The 25165-nt window shown below is 44.6% G+C and overlaps 1 protein-coding gene across 1 annotated transcript in view; it reads left to right on the forward strand.

The window, feature by feature from the left end:
* STAB2 (stabilin 2) overlaps positions 1-25165 on the forward strand; it is an 88403-nt gene that overhangs the window by 52527 nt on the left and 10711 nt on the right. Inside the window, exons 37-60 of the mRNA XM_050915294.1 lie at positions 923-1018; positions 1520-1715; positions 2254-2349; positions 3330-3375; positions 4879-4955; positions 6477-6602; positions 7145-7218; positions 9051-9122; positions 11815-11934; positions 12369-12416; positions 13573-13656; positions 13757-13903; positions 14299-14424; positions 14759-14818; positions 15357-15533; positions 15616-15705; positions 16477-16623; positions 17864-17920; positions 18980-19103; positions 20189-20338; positions 22161-22265; positions 22661-22768; positions 23452-23645; positions 24686-24827. Of these exons, the coding sequence (XP_050771251.1) occupies positions 923-1018; positions 1520-1715; positions 2254-2349; positions 3330-3375; positions 4879-4955; positions 6477-6602; positions 7145-7218; positions 9051-9122; positions 11815-11934; positions 12369-12416; positions 13573-13656; positions 13757-13903; positions 14299-14424; positions 14759-14818; positions 15357-15533; positions 15616-15705; positions 16477-16623; positions 17864-17920; positions 18980-19103; positions 20189-20338; positions 22161-22265; positions 22661-22768; positions 23452-23645; positions 24686-24827 (2662 nt within the window). The remainder of the gene's footprint in view (positions 1-922; positions 1019-1519; positions 1716-2253; positions 2350-3329; positions 3376-4878; positions 4956-6476; positions 6603-7144; positions 7219-9050; positions 9123-11814; positions 11935-12368; positions 12417-13572; positions 13657-13756; positions 13904-14298; positions 14425-14758; positions 14819-15356; positions 15534-15615; positions 15706-16476; positions 16624-17863; positions 17921-18979; positions 19104-20188; positions 20339-22160; positions 22266-22660; positions 22769-23451; positions 23646-24685; positions 24828-25165) is intronic.

Below are 25165 nucleotides of genomic sequence, written 5' to 3' on the forward strand. Positions count from 1 at the left end.
TGCAAAACTGACGGAGTTGAGCATGGTCTGGAGTATGCTTGCTACAGAAGGAATTACAGAAGCAGCTTTTAGCCCTTTAAATCAGAGATGTACAGAAGGCCAAACTCAACCTGGACCCAACAATACGTGTGAGTTATGGTCACAAGGAGACTTAGAGACTATAGAGACTTTGGATGTCCAGGTCCAACACATGAGAACTGCAGATATTTAGCAGGTCCCTGTCAACCACGATAGGGTTGGCATCTAGATTTCTTTGGGAAAGCCTCTCTGTTGGGATTATAGAAGCATATTTTCCTTTATACTTCTTTAATTAATTACATCAGTAATAGGATTCCAAATCAGATCAAGTCCCATCCGCCCCATTCAAGCAACTGGCTGGCAAAGCCCAACTGAAGGGCTCATGGGTAAAACTCAAAAGCATTAACGTTTCCTTGACAATGAGCAGCAGGATGCTTATCTCAATCTTCTAATAAGCATACAATGACACCGGCAAGTCTTCTTTGGCAAGCAATCTTTCCCAACTGTGTCCAGACCTGGAAGATAATGTTTCAAGAGCTGTTCTTGCAGAACTTCGGCTCTCAGTTTTCCGAGAAGAATTAGGAAGAATAGGAAATGTGTCAGGAAAAAAAAAAAAAATGTTTGTCAAACGTCAGAAAAAAATTCCGTTCAATTCTGAGCAAAGGTAGTATCAGACACATCTTTAAAATGCCACAGGGCACTGATTTAAATTGATCATATGTTCACTAGCAAAAATTGTTTAGCTAATGCATTTTTATTTCTAAAAGTATTTCCTTCATTTTCATTGTGAATGTGTGAGTCAGTGCACAGCATGCATGAAGTTAATGTCCCATTTTTTAAAACATTTGAAACTAGCTGATCAATATAACTGAGAAGCACAGCTGTTTCTCCAATTTTTGTTCAGGCAGGGGAGAAGAAATACTGCGTCCTCTCGGAAAACAACATGAGAATGTACACCATCCAGATCGGGTGCCAGCCAAAGTGTGCTAAAACCATCATTGTGAGTACACTGTTTCTGTCGCAGTAAAAGCCAGGAACCCCCCATCCCTGAACTTCACCCTCCTCCTCCCTGCTAAACACATGCAGCATGTCAAGGAGGTCCCTGACAATATATTTATAGGCCTTTTATTCTGGGTGCAGCAGAGATTGGAAGGTTAAAAGCTGCTGACAGCTGCAGCATAGGAAGGGCTGGGAGCCGATGCGGTGCAGAGGGAGCACAAGTTTGGGAAAGGTAACCCCATGCTTGTCCCTAGCAATCTCATCCACCTTTCCCTGGGGTGGTGGAGGGCACCTGGGTCCCACAAAGGACTTGGGGTGGCAGCCTGAGCCCTGGCACAGTAAGGAGTGTGGCCAGAGATGCTGAAGCGCTGCTAAAAATCCAGATCTGTAGTTCACCTCCACCCAGCAGCAGACCCAAGAGACAATACCCAGCAGCCACATGCTTGCTGCCATGCTTGCTACCCTGATCCTGACCCTCAGCATGGCATTTCTTCGTTTCCAGACCAGGGAGTGCTGTGCAGGTTTCTTCGGGCAGCAGTGCCAGCCCTGCCCAGGGAAAGCAGGGAACGCCTGCTTCGGAAACGGCGTCTGCCTGGATGGCATCAACGGCACAGGCACCTGCGAGTGCGGAGAGGGGTTTGTCGGTACAGCCTGCGAAAGCTGCATCGAAGGCAAATATGGCCGCAACTGTGATCAAGGTACTGAGCATCCCCAAACCACACAGGCACCTTCGCTGGTCTTGTCAGATGTCAAAACCTTCCCCTTAGATCTTCTAACCATGTCCATTCTAGATCCTGGAAACATACACCACTTTCAGGGTGTTAGGCCAGTCTTAAAAACATCATTAACCCCTTTTCTTTCCCCATTATGGTATTTTCTCTCTACTCCCTTGTTTAGAGACGGTGCCTCCTACTCTGGCATGCTACAGGCTTAGAACAGCATCCAGGGAGAATAATCCTCTTTAGCACTGCTTTTTCACCAGTGCTTTCCCATTAAAATACAGTTTCAGTCCCTGTATTTGGGAATAGAGGAAAGATAAGCATATTTTGAATTTAGATTTATTCTGTAGGTAGAAGCCAATAGGCATGAGCCAAAGCATTTCTTGAAATAGCCTAGAGCAGAAGGTGCCATCAGCAGAAGATGTCTGGGCCACCCCTCCTGCCCTTCCTTCTCCTCGCTGCCTTGCTGCGCACGCTGCTACCCTGCCCAGGGGTTTCCTGCCGTCTCTCCCCACAGTGTGCGCTTGTGTCCATGGGAAATGCAGCAGCGGGATCGACGGGGACGGCTCCTGTGAATGTGATGTTGGCTGGAGAGGGGTGACATGCGAGACCGGTAAGTGTCCCCTCCTTTTTTTTTTACTGGGGCAAGAAGTGAGCATTTCAGGAAATGCCAGAACTGCAGCTGTGATCAGATCCCAGTGCGCTACCAGATATCCAGCAGCTTCCCACATGCAGTGAAATACGAGTGACACTCCTGTGCTATGGCAATTAATTACCATATTAATAGACAGCCAGCTGAGATACTGCTCATGAGACTTAAATGCCTTACTTAGCTAATTCTCTACCTGTGTCATCCTGTATCTGTCCCAAAAGAATATCCCATTTGTTAAGGCTATATATTTTGCAGAGCAGAGTTACCTAGCACATCTTGATCCTCAGATCAAAAGCCTCTCAAGTGCTTCAATAAGTTGATTTAGCTATACAACACTGGATATTATGTTCTTGCTAATACAATACAAATTAATTAGCAAATAAATAATTTTGTGTTGGTTTAATACAGCTCCTATATCCAATAAAATTATATTTTAGGTAGACATAATTAAAATGTATTAAATATTTCAGAACTCTATGTATAATAGTATAAAATAAAAAATGGTATAAGCACGTTAATAATAGCATTCAATAACAATTTTAAATTTACTCAGGGAAAAAATAGTAATGAAATGAACTTTATAGTTAAAGTTGCTATAGTTGGTATATCTGAGCAAATTTCAGTTCCTTTAGAAAACCTACACTTATATAATTAAACTAATAACGTGCAAAACTCACCAGACTAAATATAGATAAGTGACAACAGGTGAAATGTTTTCCTGGCAATATGTTGACATGCCTCTTCCTCGCAACTGAATTTAAGTGGTACCCACTGATCGATACAGATGGAGTCTCTATACAGACTGAGAGCACGGCTGTCTGGTGCAGAACTCATAACAGACTCCAGCTCTGCATGGTGGGAACAAAAGACTGGGAAACTAGAAGGATGTTGACCCAAAAGGTTCTGATCCCTATTTCTTTTTTTTTTTCCCCCTCTTGCAGAAATCAAAGATGACGCATGTAATGCCTCATGCCATACCAGTGCTAAGTATGTATGAAATCCACGTATTTGGAGGAGAGGGGCGAAAAAGGGGATCTCTTGCAAGGCAAAAAGCATAGTCCATCTTGCTCTTTATGAAGACTTGTCAGCAGCATAGATAACACTCATGTTTTCCGCCACAGACATAAGGAGCAATGTTAATGTAACATATTCAGTGATGAGGTCAAAAAGTTCAAAACATGCCTGTTAAAAGGGGAAACAAATGGGGGGGGGGGGGGTGAAAAAGGAGAGGGGAAAAAAGTGAGACATCTTACCATGCAGTATACAAAGAAATGGAGCCGGCAGCACTAGAGAGAACAGCAGGCCAGGGCAAGACTGATCACAAAGGTGGGTTTCCTATTTGCCCCATCCACCACCATACACATAACTGAGAAATGCCATCGGCACTAGGGACTTCACCAGAGAGCTGCATTTGACAAGAAGCAGCTCTCTTCACATCAAAATACAAAAAAAAAAAACCAAAACCAAACACGCTCTCAGCAGTCCAGCACCAATACTGGGACACTAACTAGTTTTCAAAGGAGCAAGTCACCCCCATTGAGCCATTTACTGAAGTGCACCCACCCCCCATCATTGACCAGACAGCAAGATTTACATTACCCAAGACATTTAAACAACAAGGAAAGGTGGCTGGAAAGAGTCCTCGGTTTCAGCCACAGCTCTTCTGTAGGAGCAGAGAAACCAGAGGGGCAAACCCCCCTTTTCCCAGATGTAGATCATTCTCTCCCCCATGTGTTTGTGAACTGCAGTTCACAGCAGTGGTATTTTACCAGGCTTTTTTGGCAAAACTCCACTCTCAAATTTGATCAGGGGGTTCCCACACATGCTGGCATCAAGACTGTGTTTCTGACAGGAGAAGCAAACTGTTCTTCTCTTGAGCCTTATTCATCCACTGCCGTACCCCTATAGGTAGGAGGATAGGTGCAGGCATGGCAGGAGTGGCGGGGAAGGATGGGATTGTGCTGGCTGTGTTGTGATGTTGTCCCTGGGTGACACCAGGGAGCAATCTCTGTATTATACAGAGCTCATGGAGCAGTAAACCCACACTTGCATACAGAAGGCCAAACTGTCCAAAAAAAAACAAACTTTAATCCAGAGGACTCAGATGCCTGGCTCCCACCCCTGCACATCAGTTCTGCCGTCCCCCTCAATAAATTGTGTGCACACAAACAAAAATTTGTGCACAATTTTTGTGTGAGCAGGCACGCAACTTCTGGAGTACTGCATGAGAAAATACGACACTTGATGACCAAAGCATGCATTTTTAATACTTAAAATAATACATCCAAAATGCATTTGGAAAGCTTGGTCTGACTAGCTTCATTTTTATGCTTGTAACTACATCATACTGTATGGTTAAATGCCTTGTTACTTCTATGCGACATTACCTTCGGAACAACGCATAAAAACAAAGGCTGTACAGATGACCCGACTACTTTTTTCTTTTTTTTTTTTTTTTTTAATATCATCTGCCTTCTTTTACTTCTTTAGCTGCCTTCTCCTATCAAATGGCACTGCCTATTGCAAGTGTGCAGCTGGGTTTGAGGGGAACGGGACATTCTGCACAGGCAAGTGGACTTTGTTTCTTCCCTTTTGGGAAAAAAAAAAAAAACCACCATGCTTGAAGCACTCTGGTCACGGTGGAGCTGGTGAGAGATGAGCACTTCCTTATGCACCAGTTAAAAACCAGGAATTGCTGCCAGTTTGCTCAAAACAAGTAAGAGCCCAACAGGTGCGGATTCATAGCAAACAAAGGGCTCAAAATCTCCAAGTTGCAAGGCATTGTGCTAAGGGAGACCAGAGAAAAGGGAACATGCCGTCCACAATCCAGGCCCCATTGTTTGCAGAGTAATGAAACCTGGATTATGACTTTTACTCCTTTTTCCAACAAAGCCAAGCAAAGTGAGGCCAGTTCAGGGTACAATAGCACTTCCAGCTATTGGAAGCTGTATAGCCCTACTGTTTCCTCAGCTTTCTGAACTTGCACAGATTTCTGGGGTGGTAAAATCAACTTCTTTAGACCAGAGAGATCCAAGACTCTCAGAAAGGGGCAATAGCAGCTTATCCTGGGTGTCCCTCCAAGAGTCTGGGATATCCAGACTTATGAAATAGACTGCATCCGGCTACAGTGAGTGTAATTAATTTTACAGTTGTTTTACTTAATCCTTAACTGATTAAAGTATTAATGCTTTTGGGAACAGCAGCGTATTTGTCTACTCACAATGGCTGGCAGGGTCCTAATCCAAGATTTCGGCACTTTTACTCTGGCTGCTTTCATTTTCTCTTCTGGCACAAATCAACCAAATCCATTTTAATCTACTGGTGGTAAATCCCCCATGTGCAGGAAGAGCTGGGTGACACAGGTCACCCATAGTGGCTCTGCACTCACCCTTATTCCCCTATACAGGATTCCTGGGCAAAACCAGTTACAGGACAAGTCATCTCCCCAGTCTGGCTGTTACAGCTGCTGAAACAGCAATTTGGGGTCATTTGAGGCAAAAACTGAAGCAATGTTTGGGCTGATTTGATTCACACTGAGGATCAGAAAAGGCTCCCTCCCTGCTCTCAGGGTAACCCCAGCAAACTCAATTTGCAAGCCTCTGACTCATTCAGAGTTGGAGAAACGGCACGAGTATCCATCTGAATAACAACCAGGACCTTTTGTCACAGGAGGGCTGGGTGTTATTACACTCTAGACCTCCTGCAAGAGAGGGCATATGATCTGTGTGCAGAAAAAGGCAAGCTGAGGGAAAGCTTCAAATGGCCATTTAATCTAGAGAAGAATATGAAGGTCCCTTTTTTTGTTCTTGGTTGGAATGGGCAGAATTGGAAGATGGGAAGTTATTGAAAGTCAGTCCTGGATGAATTCTTATCTTCCAGACTAGAAGCATGTTCTCAGCTTTCCCTCTTGTAATCAATAAGATATATTAAATATGTGGCACTAATGAAGTCTATGGCCTCTTAAATCAGAAAGATTCTGTGTTCAGAAAACGTCAGCAAATCCCTTTAAAACATAGAGACAGCTTAACCTGAAAAGCTAAAAGCCATTTAAGCACATTGGTTTAATCTGGGTTGTTGTCACTGTTCAGCTATTGATGCTTGCGAGACCAGCAACGGTGGCTGTTCTGCCAAGGCAGAGTGCAGAAGAACAACACCTGGCAATAGAGCTTGCATCTGCAATGCTGGGTACACTGGAGATGGAATAGTCTGCATCGGTAAGCATTTGCAATGTCTCATATGTCACACGGAGGAAAATTACAGGAGTGAGCTTTCCTGTAGATGGAAGATCCTTCTTCCACTATGACCCAGAAGTGCAGTTTCCTGATACTATAGACCCTGATGCCAAAGGCATCTCTGCCTGCTACGTGGTTGATACTACTTGGCAAACCATGCAACTACAGCACTGTGGTGTGACACCAAAGCTTATCAAAAAAGATCTACCTCTCAACAAGGATAGGCCCATCTTCAGCAGCGTGATATACTCACATTCCTCTGACCATTGCAAACTTAAAGACTTTTAGACACTGTTGTACCATACCTCCCCAGGTATGGTTTTAGAAGTGCTGACAGTAGGGTTTTAGCCTTCATCAAGACAACTGCAAGACCTAGACTGAGGTATTAAGTAGCTAAGGGAATGAGTTTCGTTGATCGCAGCTGTCATAAATCTGCATTCCTAGTATGCATTACATAAAATTCTCCCTTCTTGGGTTTTCAGAAGTCACTCTTTTTTTTATTATACTGTTTCTGTTTTATAAAGAAATCAACCCTTGCCTGGAGAACAACGGTGGATGCGACAGAAATGCAGAATGCACGCAGACTGGACCCAATCAAGTGAGTACTTTGTCAGTGCAGATAAATAAGACTGGCCAACTGTTTACAGTCGGGTAAAGAAAGATTTCCCCATCTCAACTTTGTTTTTAAATGGAAAAGCAGATTTCATAACAAAAATTCTGAAAAGTATATGCTTCTTTCAAAAAGGTATTTGAGGGGGAGTGTGGACAAACATGAAAAAATGAATTTCAGTAAAAGAAATCCAAAACTGCAGAGGAAAGCAGTGTTTTGCTGTTTCAAGCAGTTGTTTTTCTCCTTCGGGAGGTTTTGATGTGAAAACCTGTCAGTTTGAAAGTATTGCCAGATAGTGTTTCTTTCATTGTTATAGAAATTGTCTATGGAAAAATTCCATTTGAGACTAGCCCTTCTCTCAGCATAGCTCAAATGTATTCACAAGGAAACAAAACAGCCTGAATCATGGTTCTTGTGTAGGGGTTACAGCATACCAGCATCCACTCACTCCTCCACTATTCTGCATCTCCCATGCAGAAGTACCACATACTCTCCAAAGCAAAAGAAGTATAAAAGGACAAGGGGGGAAAGGAGAAACAAATTGGCCCAGGCAATCAAGTGGCACAGATTAGTGTTTCTATTTTTATAACAGTTTCTGAAGAAGCTGAACACCCTGATTGCAGCACTTCTCATCATCCCCCTATAGTTTCATATTGGCTATTGGCAGGACTGAAATCCTCCTGCAAGCACTGCACAACAGCATTTCTTCACGAGCAATGCAGGAAACGGCAACCAGGAGTCAGAGGCCACCTCCTGCCTTCCAGTTGTCCAGGGACAGGAGGGGCAATAACGCCATCAGCCCTTTTTGCCAGTACCGATGAATTAACTCTTTGCCTTGACTGTCATTTGCAAGTCAGTACATTTCTGATGAGAGCACAGAGGCACTTAACTCTTTCCCCATCCCTCCAGACAAGTGATGGCTATTTTATTCCACACACCCTCACTGGGGATAGAAGTAGTAGCTACAACATGATTATTTATACTTCCTTACCCATGGGAATATAGTTAACGTCGGAGCAATAATAACCTCCACTACAAAATCCCAGCGCTGCAGAGCCAAACTTAAAAGACAGAAATGCGTCTACTTTCTGCAGGGCTTTCAGTCATCCAGGTACATAAAACACTGCTATTACATTGCCTAGCAGTTTTATTTCTGCTGCAGAAATCTCCTTGAATTTTCAAGCTCCTACATATTAAATGTGAATTCTAAATTGAGAACCATTAAGGAATGAATTGGAGAGGAAGATAAGTCATTTCTTTGCAACCATGTTAATTTTTCATCTTTGCAATAACTGCAAGTGCAAAACAGAGTAATCGTGACGTAAGTGCCAAATGCATTACCGCTGCATGGGAAGCGGTCAGCAACATCAGGACACAATTCCAAGTGTGTTTTGAAGATCTGTTTCATCACTTTAAAAAGACAGGGGAAGGGAAGAGAAGAGAGGGGAATACCAATCTATACAAATAAAATGAGGGAAACAAATGAGGGGTTTAGCCTGTTTTGCCAGCAAGATGACCATGTGCAGATGTCAAAGGGGTCATTTCAAGTGACCAGGACAGCAGAGGAGAGACGAGAGATGGATAGGCAGGGAAAGGGAAGATAGAGCCTCTTGGAAATTGTTATTCCTCACTCTCAGTCTATGGTTGCTCATGCTGGCTAAGAAACTGCTGTGGGAGAGATGATGTACTTTTAGCTTAATAAATTGTACACCATATCACTATGAAATAATCTGGCAAAAAAGTAAATTAAATATAAGTGTACTGAAAAAAAAAATCAGATCTCTTTCCATGTATGCTTGTTTTCTGTTTTTGCTTTGTAGGCAGTATGTAATTGCTTGAAGGGATACTCTGGAGATGGTAAAAGATGCACATATATCAGTCTGTGTTCACAAGTAAGTATCCATTTAAGGTCTTGTTATAATCATTACACTTTTAGGTTTTGCATGCATTCAAAAATAAGTCAGATATGCCCAGAATCAACTCATGTTAACTTCGCTAATTTTTAAATGTGCTTGGTTCAGTACATGCTTTAGTGCTGTCGCTATTTTAGAAACTAAGTATGCAGTAAGGGCTTTTCCTGGACCACAGCCTGGACATAACACAAGCGAGGGCCCGAACTCATTACCAAGTCTTTAAAAAAACACTTTAAATCAGATCTAGAGAAACAGGCCCTAGTCTGTAGTGGTAAAATGTAAGTTGTATCTTCTCAGCAAATTTTTTGTCATTGCTGGAGTTCATATAAGAAGCCACTATCTAAATTTGTGTTTGGGACACAGAGGGCTTACCAACATTTCAATTACTATTTAAAAAAAAAAAAACAAAACAACCACACACAGTTTCTAGGCAAGACAATTAAAGAGCTTGGTTCAAATGATAAGAAAGAGAAGTGTGTTCTACTACACTTTACCTGGGATTACAAAAAAAAAATTCTACAGTTCAGGTTGTTGATGCTCAGGGGCCAGTTCTAGCTGTTCTAGGAGCCAGGTGGTTGAGAACCAAAGAGAATAGCCTACAGTAGACCAAAATGCCTATTTATTTTTCATATTCTCCTGTCATTAAGTCCTCTGGTATTATTTGGGACCATATCTGTGCAGCCTGAACAAGAGAAATGATCAAGTGTCAGCACACACATCCCCTTCCCAGTCTGAAATTTTTCTAGCCTAATTAGAGTATCAAGTCCTCACATTGCTGCGTCATTACCAGCGAAATCCATGTTGGGGCAAAGAGGTGCTCAAGGGCCTGGGCTCCCTGGCATAGAATTTTCCAGCGGAGGTCCCAGCCTGCAGGCTCACCTAGGGCAGAGATCCCATGGGGCAAGTCAAAGAGCCCCTACGGCTGTGCGTAGGTTGCATCCCAAAGGCATCCCTGTGGATGCATAATACAGGATGGCAACACTGCAAGCTGCAGCGGAGGCAGCTTAGTGAACAGTGAAACAGAGGAGGTGAGATGGTGGATGGGAGAATGGAAGCCTCTCCTGATTGGGAGTTTAAAAGAAGGGGGGGGGAAAAAAAAAAAAAGCATTCTCCACACCAACCATTTCCCTTCCTTCCCTCCGCAACGCAGGGCTTCCTGTGGCATTCCTCATTTTGTCCCTCACCTATCACTAGAGGCTGAGAATCAGCCACATTCGTTTTGCACGAGCTAGCTCACGTACTGCAAGCCACATATTTGCAAGCGACGTGGTTCTCTGCACCAGCCGCATTGCTCTGCTTCTGGGCAAGCTGCAGCAGGGACACATCCACTCTCCCGTGCACATTAATCCTTTGTGCTCCGAGCACGGTGACAATAATTCTCACCCTCCCAGCGTAGCCTGTCAGCAGAGTTTCTCTAACCTTGAAAGGTTGCAGAGATGAAAGAGCAAGGGCAAAAATAGAAGCTGGAGGAAGGGGAGCTCAAAGTTAGGATCTACCGCTTCCTATGATTTTGTATGCTTTTGCCTTTTCCTATGCCTTATCCCAGCAACTTTGCTTCCAATTGGCTATGCCAGGCTAATTATATATATAAAAAAATTACAGTCTTGAGAAGTGTTACTGACAGACCAGAGGCTAATCTGGCTTCACTTTGGCAAACCTCTGTGCAGCAAAGCTTCGTGGGAAGCTATGATAAACCCAAGATTGCCAACAGTCCACCTAAAGCTAGCCAAATAAACAACAAGTGCACCCAAACCCACTACTTACAGCCAGTACTCACTATGGCCTGTCAAGTCAGGCCCCACTGGTAGCTCCCAAAGGAGCTTCTGCTCCCACTCATGGCCCATGGGAAAGGATCCCTGAGATGACTGGCAACAGAAAGGACACCATGACACAAGCACACAAGGCAAGAAAACAAGATGGCTTCTCAATTTTTCCTGATTTGCTCTCAAGTCCAGGATAGAAACTTATTTGCAAACTGAGGTGCTAGCTGGGGAGCACCTACTTGTGACTGGGCAGAGCTCTGAACCCCAGCACACCGCTCCTGGATGAGGAACATCTCCCCTTAGCACAGGGAGCTTCCTTGAGGCAGGCGGCCAAGTGAGGTGCATCATTGCTGCTCCAAGCCTTAGGTCGCACTGGTGGTGCACCCCAGGGCAGACATGAGATGTTTGAGAGAGCACGTGGCAGGTCCCCGTTCCAGCTGGCCTGCACCATCAGACAGATGAAGAACAGTAGACAGTCCTATGCTAATGCTCCTCCAGAAATCCAGGCTCCTAGCACCATAAAAGTGATTTACAGCTATAAATAGTTCCCTTCAGTGTAAGTCAATGCTGCCTCGGCAGAGCAGCTAAGACTCATCCCCAAGGTCCAGAATGAAACCTGCCTGGAAATCTTTTGGATCCTTATAACACTATGAAATGAAGATAGAAGGAGGGAATCAAAACTACATCCTCTGCATGAAAGGAGAGTTATTTCTTATGAACCTTAAATGCTCTTTATTGTTTGCAAGAAAGTATATACTGTCAGAAGTTCCAGTAAGAGCTGGTTTCAAAAAGCTGTTGGGATTAAGTCTTTCTAAGCTATATATATTGGGGGAAAAAGTGGTGAACTAGAATTGTTCTGTACACCTCGCAATGAAGGAATTAAATATTTTAAATTTTGATCTAACAAGAATAATGGAGGCTGCAGTGAATTTGCCATCTGTAATGACACCGAGCTGACAGAAAGGACCTGCACCTGCAAACATAACTACATTGGGGACGGATTTAAGTGCCGAGGCAATATCTTCCAGGTAAAGTGCTGCACATGTTTGCTGTCCCTTACTTTTCTTCAGATAGTTATTTAATACAATGGTTGCCTCTTGAAACATGCCAATTTTTTTCTTGAACAAATTGGTAAATTACCCTAGAATTTGAAATAATCCCAATCCAAGAATCCAGGAATAGGAACAGGATGCTGCAAGATAACTTCACCTGCCTCAAAAAAAAAAACCAAAACCTGATGGACAATCATTATGACTGCAGTACTAAGAAGTTAATACTGGCATTTTTAGGTTTCAAAGAAGCCATTTTTTGATAGAGCAAGGTAAGAAAAGGAGCAATGCAGATGGCCAGCATTTATTCCAAGCCAGAAGTTCTCTTTCTTTTCCAAGTGCTGCATTTGTGTGTACTCCACAGATGTTGCCCCACATTTGCAGCACTGTTAAAGTCTTGTTCTTGATTGCAGGAACTTCTCAGGGACTCCAACACATCTAGGTTTTATTTCCACTTAGAGGTAAGAAAAAGTAAAGTTTGTTGGTTTGGTTGGGGGCTTTTTTTGGGGGGGGGGGGGGGGGGGGTGGCATGGTGTGGGATGTTCCCCTCTTTTTTTTTTTTTGCCTCAAGGAGGGGGCAGGGAGCAGGCATGAATCTGGCATGTACCACCATCCTTCAACTTAATTGGAACTGGATTTGGATCACCAGCCACTAATATCAGAGATGCTCTAATTTAAACCATTAACTGTCATTAATACCTCTAGAGAATTAATAATAAAGACTAAGATCCCAGGGAAACATAGGGCCCCCAGATCAGGCATAAAACTGAAGCTTTCACCCATTCACAGTCTGAGATCTTCCAGCACATCTCTCATGAGTTCTGATGTGAGCAAATACCACTCTTCTACCCCGCTGCATTTCCAAACTGCAATGCTGTTTTCAGTTGCCCCTCGGAAATGCCGCAGGATGCTGCTGTGTGTTGCTAGACAGCCAACGTGCACCGCCAGTTCTCACTGCTTTTTGGAGACTGGCAGTAGTAATTCTCCGTTTACCCTGAGTCTCAGGGCAGCACAAATCTGTATACTGGCCAAGTATTTGTGCTACCATGGTAAACTGATTGCTTCCTCTCACTTTAGCAGAGCTCTCTTCTTATTTTAGTTTGTCAGCAGTCATTGTAAAGTGCCTGCAATATCCCAGGTCCATTTGTCCCTCTAACAGTAATTAATCTACTCCTAGGTACAAGCAGCCATATATCAGCTAAATGCATGTACAAGCACATGCATATATCAACTCCTGACTATCTCAAGATGAAAGGGTTTAGTCATCTTCCCTTGCCCAAGAGGGAATAGCCCTCCTCCACGCTCCCTACGCTTAGTGTTGGTTGAGACCTTTCCCTCTTCCTCTCCTGTTCATTATTGCAGAGGAAACAGAGACTTGGCTATAAGCTGAAATCTTCCATTAGATACCCATGGGCAATGGTGACAGACAGGGCTGGGAAGGAAAGTCCACACCATACAAGAGTTTCTCTCACCCTTGCGTTGCAGGGAAGGGAACCCAACATGCAACAGCAACAGGGCTACGGGCACCACTTCCCACTGAGCAGGGCTGTCCCCATCGCTGCGTGACATTATGTGCATTAACGACTCATTACTGCTTTGTCCTCTTAAATTTGGCAGGCCTTGTCTATCAGAGATATTGCAGGCCCTGGCCCTTTCACTCTGTTTGTACCTCGCACAGACATACTAAACAGCGACCCACGAGTAAGTAAGAAGGCCAGAAGTTTTTGGTGAGCTGGCCATGAGGTTTTGGATTCAGATGCCTTGCTCAACTGCTTCTCAACTCCTCCACTTTCTGCTGCAGGTCAAGGACTGGACTGCCAAAGGAGTGATGGCTCAGGTCCTCCGGTACCATATGGTGGGTTGTGCCAGTCTGTTGTACAGTGACCTGACAACAATCACCAACATCACCTCTCTCCACGGGGACCCGATACACATCAGCTACTCTCAGGTAACAGAGCATGAAGAGGCAGAGGACAGAATAATAAAACAGTCTGCTCTCATTCAGCTTTTTTTAAAAGCCTGAATGGTTCTCTTTCCTCCTCTGATGCACAAAAATAAATAGCATTAAAAGACAGTTGCCCATTCAGCTGAAGCGTTCAGCACTTATCTGCTATGCGAAGAGTGGAGTTGTACAACCCTTGCTTTGACACGTTATTTTATCCTCAGACTCTGGCTTTATGAGCATGATGAGAGTTTGAAAAAGCAAAGGATTATTTATTAAAACTGAAGCTACTGTTTGCTGCAAAGAAAGGATGGTCTGGGCTCACTGTATCAAAGAAATTTGGCATCGGCCTCACCCACCCACAAGGTTCCACAGAAAACGTGTTTTTGTTGCCTTTCCAGAACTCGCTGGTTTTGAACAACAAAGCTGAAATTATACTCAGCGATGCTGTTGGCACAAATGGCGTGATCCATGTCATAAACCAAATTCTGGTCCCATCACATATGCAGGATTTCCCCCTTAAGAAGGTATGTGCAGCTCATTGCCATTGTCAACCCAGGGGCTTTTCCACAGGTACTGTTAGATATATAAATCACGTAAGTCACAAAAAAAACCACCAGTGATACTAAAAAGACCTTATACAAACATCATTTGACACTGCTGAATGTTATATTTAAAATTCATTCAGGAATTCCAGTTGTACTAAGAACAGTATAAGAGGACTTCTGTACAGGGCTTTTACAGTGGCATCGATTTCATAACAAAAAGTGACTTACAGGGTAAAGCAAGCTAATATCTCCTTTTTAAATACTCATATAATGTATTTATTAGATAAACTGCTGAATATGCCTTTCTTTGTAGGAAAGCCTTAAAATGGTTGCAGCCAAACATGGATACATCCTGTTCAGCAGTTTGCTAGAGGTAAGGACACAAGAGACAGCAGCCATTGGGCAAAGGTTTTAAACACTTTTCTTAAAGACAAGAGCACAGACATGGCACATGGCATCAGTGGCAGGATGGTGTTCAGTGAGCCCTTTGGCTCCACAACACAGTACACAACCCTGGTCACCACCACATGGTCCCTCTCCAACAGAGGTGGGGGGATGTCAAGCAGAACCACAGCCACCTTTCCCCTCCCCACTCAGCTCTGTCCTACCATATGTCAAATTACATGGCCAAGGTTTGACCCAAGTATGACTCTGAGCCCAAAGTTGGGCCGTCAGCCTGGTTTTCGGTGGGCAGCCCTGGGTGATGAAGCACTTCTGAAAATTCGGTCATGTAACTCAACTTAGGCAGCTCAACTCAGGCATCTGTTTCTTAGAGTCATGGCATTTACAGGTGGGTGACCAGGCAGCCCACAGGCCACTGCATTGCAGTTACACCAGACATTCACCTCATAGGGTCAACGTCATTTTAGATGAAGCATTAATCCTCCACCCCAATTTTTGGTATGTTGCAGAAAAACAACCTGCTTGGGCTGATCAACGATCCTATTCACAAACCCGTCACGCTGTTCTGGCCCACAGACACAGCTATCCGCAGGCTGCCACAGGAGCAGCAGGACTTCCTCTTCAAGAAGTCCAACACAGACAAACTGGTGCAATACCTCAAATTTCACATCATCCGTGACGCTGCGGTAAGATCTTGCTTTTTAGGAGCATTGCCAAGGCCAAGACATGCAAGCCCAGACACGTGCATCTCCCCTCTTTCCTTCCCAGGTGTTGGCCTACCAGCTGCCCCGCTCCACCTCACTGAAGACCCTGCAGGGCTCCAACCTCAGCGTTAGCTGTGGGGATAACAGGGAGATTGTAAGTGTTCATGCTGCCGGCACATTTACCCCTTGCCCCTGCTGCAGGATCCGCTCACGCGGACCCCACTGTGCCTGTGCACAGCCCCCAGAAAGGGTCAGTGGCATCAAAACTCAATTGATCTTCGACAGTCCATGCCAACAGCCACAAAACCAGGGCAGCCACTCCAACAGATTCAGCAGACTAGATGCTTTGTAAGACTCTTTGGAGCTGTCGTTTTCTGTGTTGTAAGATGCTATTTGTTCAAAACAGCTCTGTTACCTCAAAACTGAAATGCCAGCCCATTTTAACTTCTCCTACAATGACATACACAATGTAAAACTATTAAGATGAACCTGGCTTTGGCAGAAGACCCATGAATGTAGCATCTGCATGCAAACTCTAGTTTGTAAGCACTTACAAGCTAAGATTGCAGGCATGCACACAGCCTGTTAAGCCAGAACCATGGCATGTTTTTCTTTGCAACTGTACTGGATCATACCTACATAATCCCTGGCAAGCATCTGCCTCTGAAAACATGGCTAAGCCTAAATGTGCATAAGGTAAACTTGTGGACGTCGGCTTGTCATACTCTGTCGCCTTCAGGAAAGGAAAAAGATTTGCCCATCTGTGACATTATAGCATTCAGCTATAGGAAGAGAGGTCCCCAGATTGGTTTAGAGCAGAGGGAGGATTATCCCTAACACCCATGCAGGACCTGGATTCAGCCTGGTCTCAAGGAACACTGGCTCATGACTTGTCACACTCCCCTCTCCCCATCCCATCTCTCAGGGTGCGCTTTTCCTGAACGACAGACAGTGTAAGATAGTGCAGCGGCAGCTGGAGTTTGATGGAGGCATCGCCTATGGCATCAACTGCCTGCTGACAGACCCCAGCCTGGGAGGACGCTGTGACAGCTTCTTCACCGTGGATTTCATGGTCAGTCCCCTTTTTTGGTCCTCCACTCTGGCAAAGACACAGCCCAAGGGCCAAACCTTGTCCTCACAGGGACCAGGGCAACACTTGCAGCAGCTTTGGCACTACTGAGATTAAGTCCCACCACTTCAGGCTGGCTTCATCTGCGGCACTGGTTAGAGCTAAGGTTAAGAAGTGCAGCACAACGCCTGAAAGATACACAACAGAAATCCTGCATCCACACTAAGCAACACATGGGATAAGCGGTCTCAGTTAAGAGCAGCTTAGCAAGCCCCGACCTGTTTTCAGTAATTTTGCTCAGACCAGAACAGTACCTTACAAATGCAAGCATGAATATGACCAAAGATGGATTTTCCCAGCATGCTTTTAAATTAATATTCACACTACAAATTTGGTCATAGAGATTATATTTACGAAGTTCCCAATTACAAAGGAACAGCACTGCTGTCCCAACTGCACAGGGTATTAAGGACACGCGATAGAGAGCTGCCTGGCCTGTTAGCCAGGCACTCAGTCTCTCGCATTTCTTGCTTTCACAGAAATATCCTTTAGCACACCTGAACAGGCACTATTAGTGTGGAGGAAGTTTCCTCCGTGAACTTTGATGTGTCCCACAAACAGGATGTTTTGAAACCCATTTTGAAATGGTTTCAAGACGAAATTAACTTCAGTTTAATTCAAATGTATGAAAAAATTACCTAGAATTAAAAAAAATTTAATGTAGTCAGTCTTAAAAAAGCTTATTGAAATTTATTTTTCAGTCATAAAACCAACACTTGTGTGTATCCCATCTGCTCAAGTTACCTTTTGTTTCATGATTTTGTTAAATGAAATAGATATAGTTTCCTCAGATCTGGTCAGCGCTTCCCAAGAAGTAACCACTTACCTCTACTCCAAATTAGACATCCAGATCTGATGCAGCCCATGTCAATATTTGTTTGAAGAATATCCACCATCTTTTCCTTGCTTGTTTAAATCCAGAGCAAAGTTTCTTCTTGCAGAACTTATAGTCTGGTATCAAAACTAATTTCTTGCATTTCATGGCACTAAATTAATGCAACTATTGTCATTCTCCTCTCTTCTTTCTCCAGCGTTCTCCTAATCTGTTTCAAGCATAATAAGCCTACACTCTTCTCTGCTCATATTTGCGGCTCTCATAAAACAGACTTTTTGTCCATTTCAAATAGCCTTTTGTTGCCATTATTTTAATATACTTTTTTTTCTTTTCCATTTTGTACAACAGGGGCATTGTGTTAGCTGTTTCAGTAATTCTAAATGCCCTCCAGGGACAAAACCAAAGGTAATACCTTAAAATCTTGCATTTAAGCAGTCTAACCTGCTCTTCTCTGTACTTCTGTCATGGTTTAATCCCAGCCAGCAACTAAGCACCATGCAGCCACTTGCTCACTCCTCCCCCCTCCCAGTGGGATGGGGAGGAGAATTGGAAAAAAAAATTAAAACTCATGGGTTGAGATAAGAACAGTTTAATAACTAAAATAAAATAATAGCAATAATAATAGTCAAATATAATAATAACAATACTTGTAATGAAGAGGAATATAACAAAGAGAGAGAGAAGTAAAACCCAAGAAAAGACAAGTGATGCACGATGCAATTGCTCACCACCCACTGACCGATGCCCCAGCAGTGATCTGCCCCTCCTGGCCAACTCCCCCCAGTTTATATACTGAGCCTGACGTTCTATGGTATGGAATACCCCTTTGGCTAGTTGGGGTCAGCTGTCCTGGCTATGCTCCCTCCCAGCTTCTTGTACACCTGCTTGCTGGCAGAGCATGGGAAACTGAAAAATCCTTACCTTAGGACAAGAACTACTTGGCAACAACTAAAACATCAGTGTGTTACTAACATTATTTTCACACTAAGTCCAAAACACAGCACTATACCAGCTACTAAGAAGAAAATTAACTCTATCCCAGTGAAAACCAGGACAACTTCACACAAGCAGACTAGAATAAGCTGCTCTGAAAAAATAAAAACAGAATCCTCAACAGTGAAACCACACTGTTAAGTGATGCCATAAAGCCTCAGGGACAAAGTTGTCCCTGGGCAAACACCCAGACACTGGAGGTGGGGGATGCTTGTTGGTCTCACGCAGCATCCACTGTAGCAAGTGCTTCAGTTGACTTCAGAGCAGCCCCTCCATCCTCATTAATGGTGCTTAGCAAGTTGGGAACCAAAGATAAGGCGGGGGCCTCACACCTGCACTCTTCACAGATCCCATCTTGATTCAATGTACAGCAGAAACTCTGATTTAAAGAGGACAAAAACCCACACCTCCACATAGCACTCATCTCCCCATATTTTTCCCCCTCTCTGCGCTGGCACATGCAATGCCCAGGAAGGGATCCACTGGTGCACGTACGAGTCCTATGGGCTGCGGAGGGACGGCTGCCGTAGGAACTGCTCCATGGTCATCCACACGGCCAAGTGCTGCAAGGGCTACTTCGGGCCAGACTGCCAAGGTAGGAACCCCCCTCCCCACCGCCGGCCCGTGGCCTCCCCGAGCACAGCTGCTTAATGCCCAGCAGGCTGAACTGTGAGAGCTGGGATAGGGGGCATGAGGAGAGACCAGCCACAAGATGGAGGAACTCTTTTGCAAGAGCTGAAGTAAACAGAAAGTATTATTGCTTTTCCACTCCAAATAATCTCCTTTTCACATTTACAGCAAGTTTTAAACTCCATGCTAGCAGCAAACTAAGTGAATGCTATAGAGAGTGAAGACTGCTCTGCTGTAACCAAACCCAGCAAGTCTTAATCAGTCACTAGCTGAAAGTCCTTTCAACACAAGAAAGTCCTTTCAACATCAGGTTCGTGGCAGTGATACCAGGACACACCAGAGACACAGTGTACGATTCCTCAACCACCTGCAAGCATACACACCACTGGTGTAAGCTCAGAAATTGTAACTTTAACCAGGTGTGAGACAGTTCAGGAAGCTTTATCTCCAGCTGTTTGTTAGCAGACACTAACAGACTGTGTGCTCCTTCACCTGCCAGCCCCACAGGGGAACAGTACTGAGGCTCTCACTAGGACACATAGGGTCAGGATCCCAGTTAGGATCTGTGCTGCCAGACAGGTCCAAGGATACGTAGCCCTGCCGGCTCACTTTGTCCTGATTTCAGACAGACACATGCAGGTCCCATGCAATTTTGGCCAGCCCAGCCTGAGCTGCCCTTTGGGCTCACTCCAGCAGCACGCAGGCACGTGGAGGTGCATAAGCAAGGCTGGATTTGGGCAGGGGCTGGGCAGTGCCATTCACTGATGGGTCTGAATGAGCAAGCAGCCAGGTAACAGCACCCAGACCCAGGGCTGGAAAGGTCCACAACACCTTTCTGACAGGAGTTTTAAAAGTATGTCAAGGAATTTGGAGCAGGAGGCTTGCAGTCACAAGTGTCACAGCTGCTTTTACATGCCCCAACAGAGATGCATTTACAGGCCTTTCCCTGTTCAAGGATTTTTACAAAACAATAAATAGCAAACAGTGACAATGAATAAACACGCACTTGAGCTAAACAGACTTTTTTTTTTTTTTTTTTAAATCTTTCAGCTTGTCCAGGGGGCCCAGAGACCCCATGCAATAACCATGGCTCCTGCGATGACGGGTACACCGGGACAGGAGAGTGCCACTGTGACAGCGGCTTCAACGGGACTTCGTGTGAGCTGTGCTTGCCAGGCAGATACGGCCCCAACTGCAGGCGTATGTTTAAGTTTCCTTTCCACGCTATTGCCGGTGTCACACCTAAACAATTTTGTCAGTGATGGGTTAAGTAAACCAAGAAATGCCTTCCCCTTTCAACACAACATTTTTGTCATACAGAGGGATGGCACAAGGTCTCAGAAGGGAGGAGGAGAAGGCGGGGGGGACAGAGGCTTACTTAGCTTTCCCTGCAAGGCTCATCCTATCCTTATATGGTACTTAAGTAACAGGGAATGGAGACAGAGCCTCTGTCAACAAGTGTTTTCAACTACAGCACAGCCTTCTCCCCAGTCCCCATAAAGGGCAAGACAGCATTTTAGCAACGTGGTTCCTCAATGATTGCAGGAAACCAAGGCCACGCACTACTTTTGCGGAAGAGAAGAAAAAGGACACTGAGATGAAGGCAGTTTGTGAAGAGGGACAGCAGCCAAGAAACCACTCACATAATCCATTTTGCTGTGGTTTTAAATGTAAACTAGGTGAAATCAGGATCAATATCACCCTTTAAACGTTTTCCCAACATAAAGCCTTCAGATGGGAAGCTACAACATTAACCCTTCCATCCTAACCACATGCACCTGTAGTGCTCATGATGCACATACGGTGGGATTTATAAGCTAGATATCCTTGGGGTGGAGGCAGGACCCTAGGCTTGGATACCAATGCTCAAGAGTATGCTTACCTGCAATTTATCAGTTTTATAGCACAACATAGCATAAACTGTGTAAGCTGGTAGTCTGACCCAGATTATGGTATCTAACAGAAAAAGTGTTTTATAGCCCCTTCTCTTTAATGCATATTTACGTCAGCCAAAAATTAGATAACCAGAGGGCAAAACTCCTTTTCAGCAGGACCAGCTCTTCACAGAATCAGTTTCCCCAATCTCACATCATTTTCCTCTTTAAACAACAATATTTCAGGAAAAGGAATAAGGCAAGAAAGGATGCTACTTCATTACATTATAAAACAGAGAGCCACCAATAATTCCTTAAGAAGGACTCAGCATGTAAGTTATTGCAGGGCCCAAAGAATGGGAAAAAAACATCACCTATAGATTAAATCAGTCCCTCATGCTTCAGTTTGCAGGGCACAAGGTGTAACACCCCACATATAAAAGGAACAAAAGGAATTCAGAAGCTTTTAGTCATAAAAATATCTAAAACCTAAAAAAAAAAAAAAAAAAGCCCATGTTTTACAGCAAAGGTCACTAACCTCATCCTTGGTTTCCTTACTCAGACAGACCTTCTCCTAAGCAGCAACCAAACACTCTCTCACCACACACCTTACTTCTCTCTGGCTAAAAGGCTTCCCCACAACCAGCAGCTGCTGCACATTAGGGCAGGATCAGGCTGGGCCTTCAGCTCAGCCATTAATTCCTTCCTGCCGCAGTTCTTTGTGAAGTTTCCTACTCTACCACAATGCAGATCAATACTCATTTTCATTTTCAGAGGCACATTGAATGAATGCCAGTTATAAAATCATAGGATCACAGGATAATTCAGGTTGGAAGGGACCTCAGGAGGTCTCTAGTCCAACCCCTTGCTCAAAGCAGGGTCAGCTCGGAGCTCAAACCAGGTTGTTCAGGGTCTATCCTGTTGGGGCTTGCAAACCTCCAAGGATGGAAACTGCCCAACCACTCTGGACAGTCTGGCCCACTACTTGACTGCCCTCATGGTGAAAAACCATGAGGTTAAATTTATCTAAATAATTGCTAAATAATACTGTATCTAAACTGACAGTCTAGGTGATGTTTCTCTAGGGAAAGATTTTCCCCTTTCCCAAAGGCAGCTCTGTAAGTGATCTCTCTGCGTTCCTTTTGCAGCCTGCGAATGCAAGACCAACGGGCAGTGTGACGAAGGATATTCAGGAACGGGACGATGTTTCTGTGAAACAGGATGGACTGGCCGGCTGTGTGACACCAAGCTAGGTCTCTGCCTCCTCTCACCAGACTCCATCGCATGGAGCCACGGGTTGATAGCACTTGCAATTCAACAGAGGGTGTGCGTAGAGAAGAGAGAGAAAGGGTTAATAACGTCAGAAGCCCTCACTGGAGGCTAAGGGACTCTGCTCTGGATTCTGAACGTGTCCCTTCACCTCCCTGTGCCCTCCTTTGTGAAATGGGAATATAAGTGTTTACCTGCCCTGTGGAGGGGCTTTGGGCTACGTGAGGGAAGATATCACCTGAGAGCTAAGCAGTCAAAAAAAGATTCCTACAGGCTTTCCAGTTAGCAAGACTGACATGAGGGCTTTTCTTTCTGCATGAAACAAGGGCACTGCAATACAAATAGCATCTTCATCCCAGCTGTTCTGCCTTCCCCGCAGCTCTGCAGCCAGTGTGTTCCCCCAGCTGCTCCACCAACGCTGTCTGCATGGAGAACAACACGTGTCAGTGCAAGCCATTTTACAATGGGGATGGGATCACATGCACAGGTGAGCTCCCTACGGCACAGCCTGCTACAAGAAAGCAGGTTGTCCCCTCTTGCACGTGCACTTGCATGCAGTTACCGTCTGGTATGAAATGTTGGCTATCATCAAACCTAAAAACTTCCACAGTGCAGCAAGTGAAACAAATTTAGGATATATACAGATCAGTTTTTTTCTGAAACAAGTGGCTGGCTTCACCAGGCTTTGCCGAGCAGGAGTATGAGCAAGAAGCGCGCTTCAGTCAGGTTTTGGAGACAGCAGGGTTTTCAGCAGCGTTTCACTTACAGGATTTTCTTTTACAAACTTATGCAAGGCAGTTCCCCAGTAACATCACTGCAGAAACAGTCATTCTTTCTGGCCAGGTGTCTCACGTCCTCTGGAGTCACCCTGGCCAGAGCAGAGTCCCCAGAAAAGCAGCTCTCTTGGGCCACCAAAAGGTGAAGCAGAATCTCTGGGGGGTGGTGCCATGTCTCCTAAATCAAGGATATCCTGACAAGGTCTTCAGAGCCCTAAAGGATAATGTTCGCACAAGTTCAGGAATGCCTCAGGAAACTCAAACAGTTTTTTTTCCCTAAACAAGTGTTCTAGTATTTTTAGTGTGCCTTAAAAATCTGGAGGTGCTTTGTCTTTGTGAAGAACATCCTCTTTAAAAGCAGACTTTACTCACCTGTTTTCTTTTCCCCGTGCAGCTGCAGACCTTTGCAAACAAAACAACGGCGGGTGCCACAACGCGGCCGAATGCACACAACTCGGGGTGAAAGTCTTCTGTAGCTGCCAGAAAGGATACAAAGGAGATGGCTTTACATGCCTTCCAATAAATCCTTGCGCTGATGGGTTCAACGGAGGCTGCCATGAGCATGCCATTTGCACTGTCATAGGACCTGTAAGTTGAATGATTTCAGTCACCAGCGGGGAAGTCTGAGGCACTTCTTCCTGGTGCCAGCAGAAGTCTTTTCTCTGGCTGGATCAGACTCCGCACCTCTCAAAGTCCATGTTTTCCAAAACAACCTTTACATAGCTCCAGCCTACTTTCCACATCAGTTTGGTGTCCATTCAGCTGAGGGGTGAGAAACAGTTTGACATCTTTGCTCTAGGGAAAGGGGTACTACAGCAGATGGGATATTTTGCATGTGTAATTTTTCTGCCCCCTTCTTAGCTCTCCCTAACTGGATATCCGTATTTGCAATAGGGGTTTGTTGGATTGAAACTGAATATATTTTGGTAGCTAAATCTAGGGACAGCTGGGAGAATAGTGTCACTTCTTGGCTGGTCAGACTCAGCTTAAAAAGCTCTGCAGCCACATGATACAAATTCCTTGGCCTGCAAGGTCAATGTTGTTGAGGAAAACTTGTGCCGGTGACTTGATCCAGCATTTGTCCTGGTGCTTTCAGGATCACCTGTCCGTTCCATTTTGGTGGCTTGCCTGATGTGTCTTCCAGGAGCTATCTAGAAAAGCCTTACCGCTAATCCGTTCCAGCTGCCAACCATCGCAATCCCTGGATGTCACCAACTCCTGCTTGGTTTATAGTTCTCAATTTGTTACTATCAGTGGGCTGCTAAATTCCTTTCATGCTCCCATGCCCAGTCATTTAAATATCATTTTGATAGGTTTGCCATCCATTTTTGTTAATTACGTGTCATATAATTCTCCAACGCATGTTATTAGCTTTGTGGATGGAACTATACTTTGGTATTAATTCAGCAAAGCACCCAAGTGCATGTGTAAGTGTTTTGCTTAGAAGAATAAATGTCAGTGTCGGAGTTTGTGGTCTGTTGAATCACAGTTCTTAGTAGCAACTTTCCTGTTTGTCCATTCCTGGCTATATCAAGTGAAATTTTTCCAGCAGTTCAGAATGTTGCTTGAAATACCACTTTTATGTCAGCTAAGTACTTGGCTTGGCCTTTTTTATTCTCTCTGACCAGGACAAACGCAAGTGCGAATGTAAAAATAACTACATTGGTGATGGGCTGAACTGCTCGGTGATGCAGCTTCCTCTTGACCGCTGCTTGCAAGACAACGGGCAGTGCCACCCCGACGCTGACTGTGCCGATCTCCACTTCCAAGGTGAGGATGGCACACCGTGCATACCACGGGACAGAGACATCCTCGTCCCTGTGCCACTGCAGTGAAGCCAGTGGCCAGGATCCTTGTGTCTGTAAGCTCACTCAGTCCTCCACCTATGTCCCCTTGAAACAATGAGATGATGAAAGTTAGAACATGTTCTTACATACTTTGTGATACCAGATTTATGAAGCAACAGATGAGGGCATTCCAGGTAGGAATGTTACCCCTAAGGGATCAATCCGTCCTAACTACATTTCACAAAATTCACAGGTATTTGTATGGCACAGTTGACTCTGCATCCAAACATGGAAACCCTTTCAGGAAGAGCTGGTTCTTCT

This window comes from Gymnogyps californianus, chromosome 1 (genome assembly GCF_018139145.2).
Source record: "Gymnogyps californianus isolate 813 chromosome 1, ASM1813914v2, whole genome shotgun sequence".
Classification (NCBI taxonomy): Eukaryota; Metazoa; Chordata; class Aves; order Accipitriformes; family Cathartidae; genus Gymnogyps; species Gymnogyps californianus.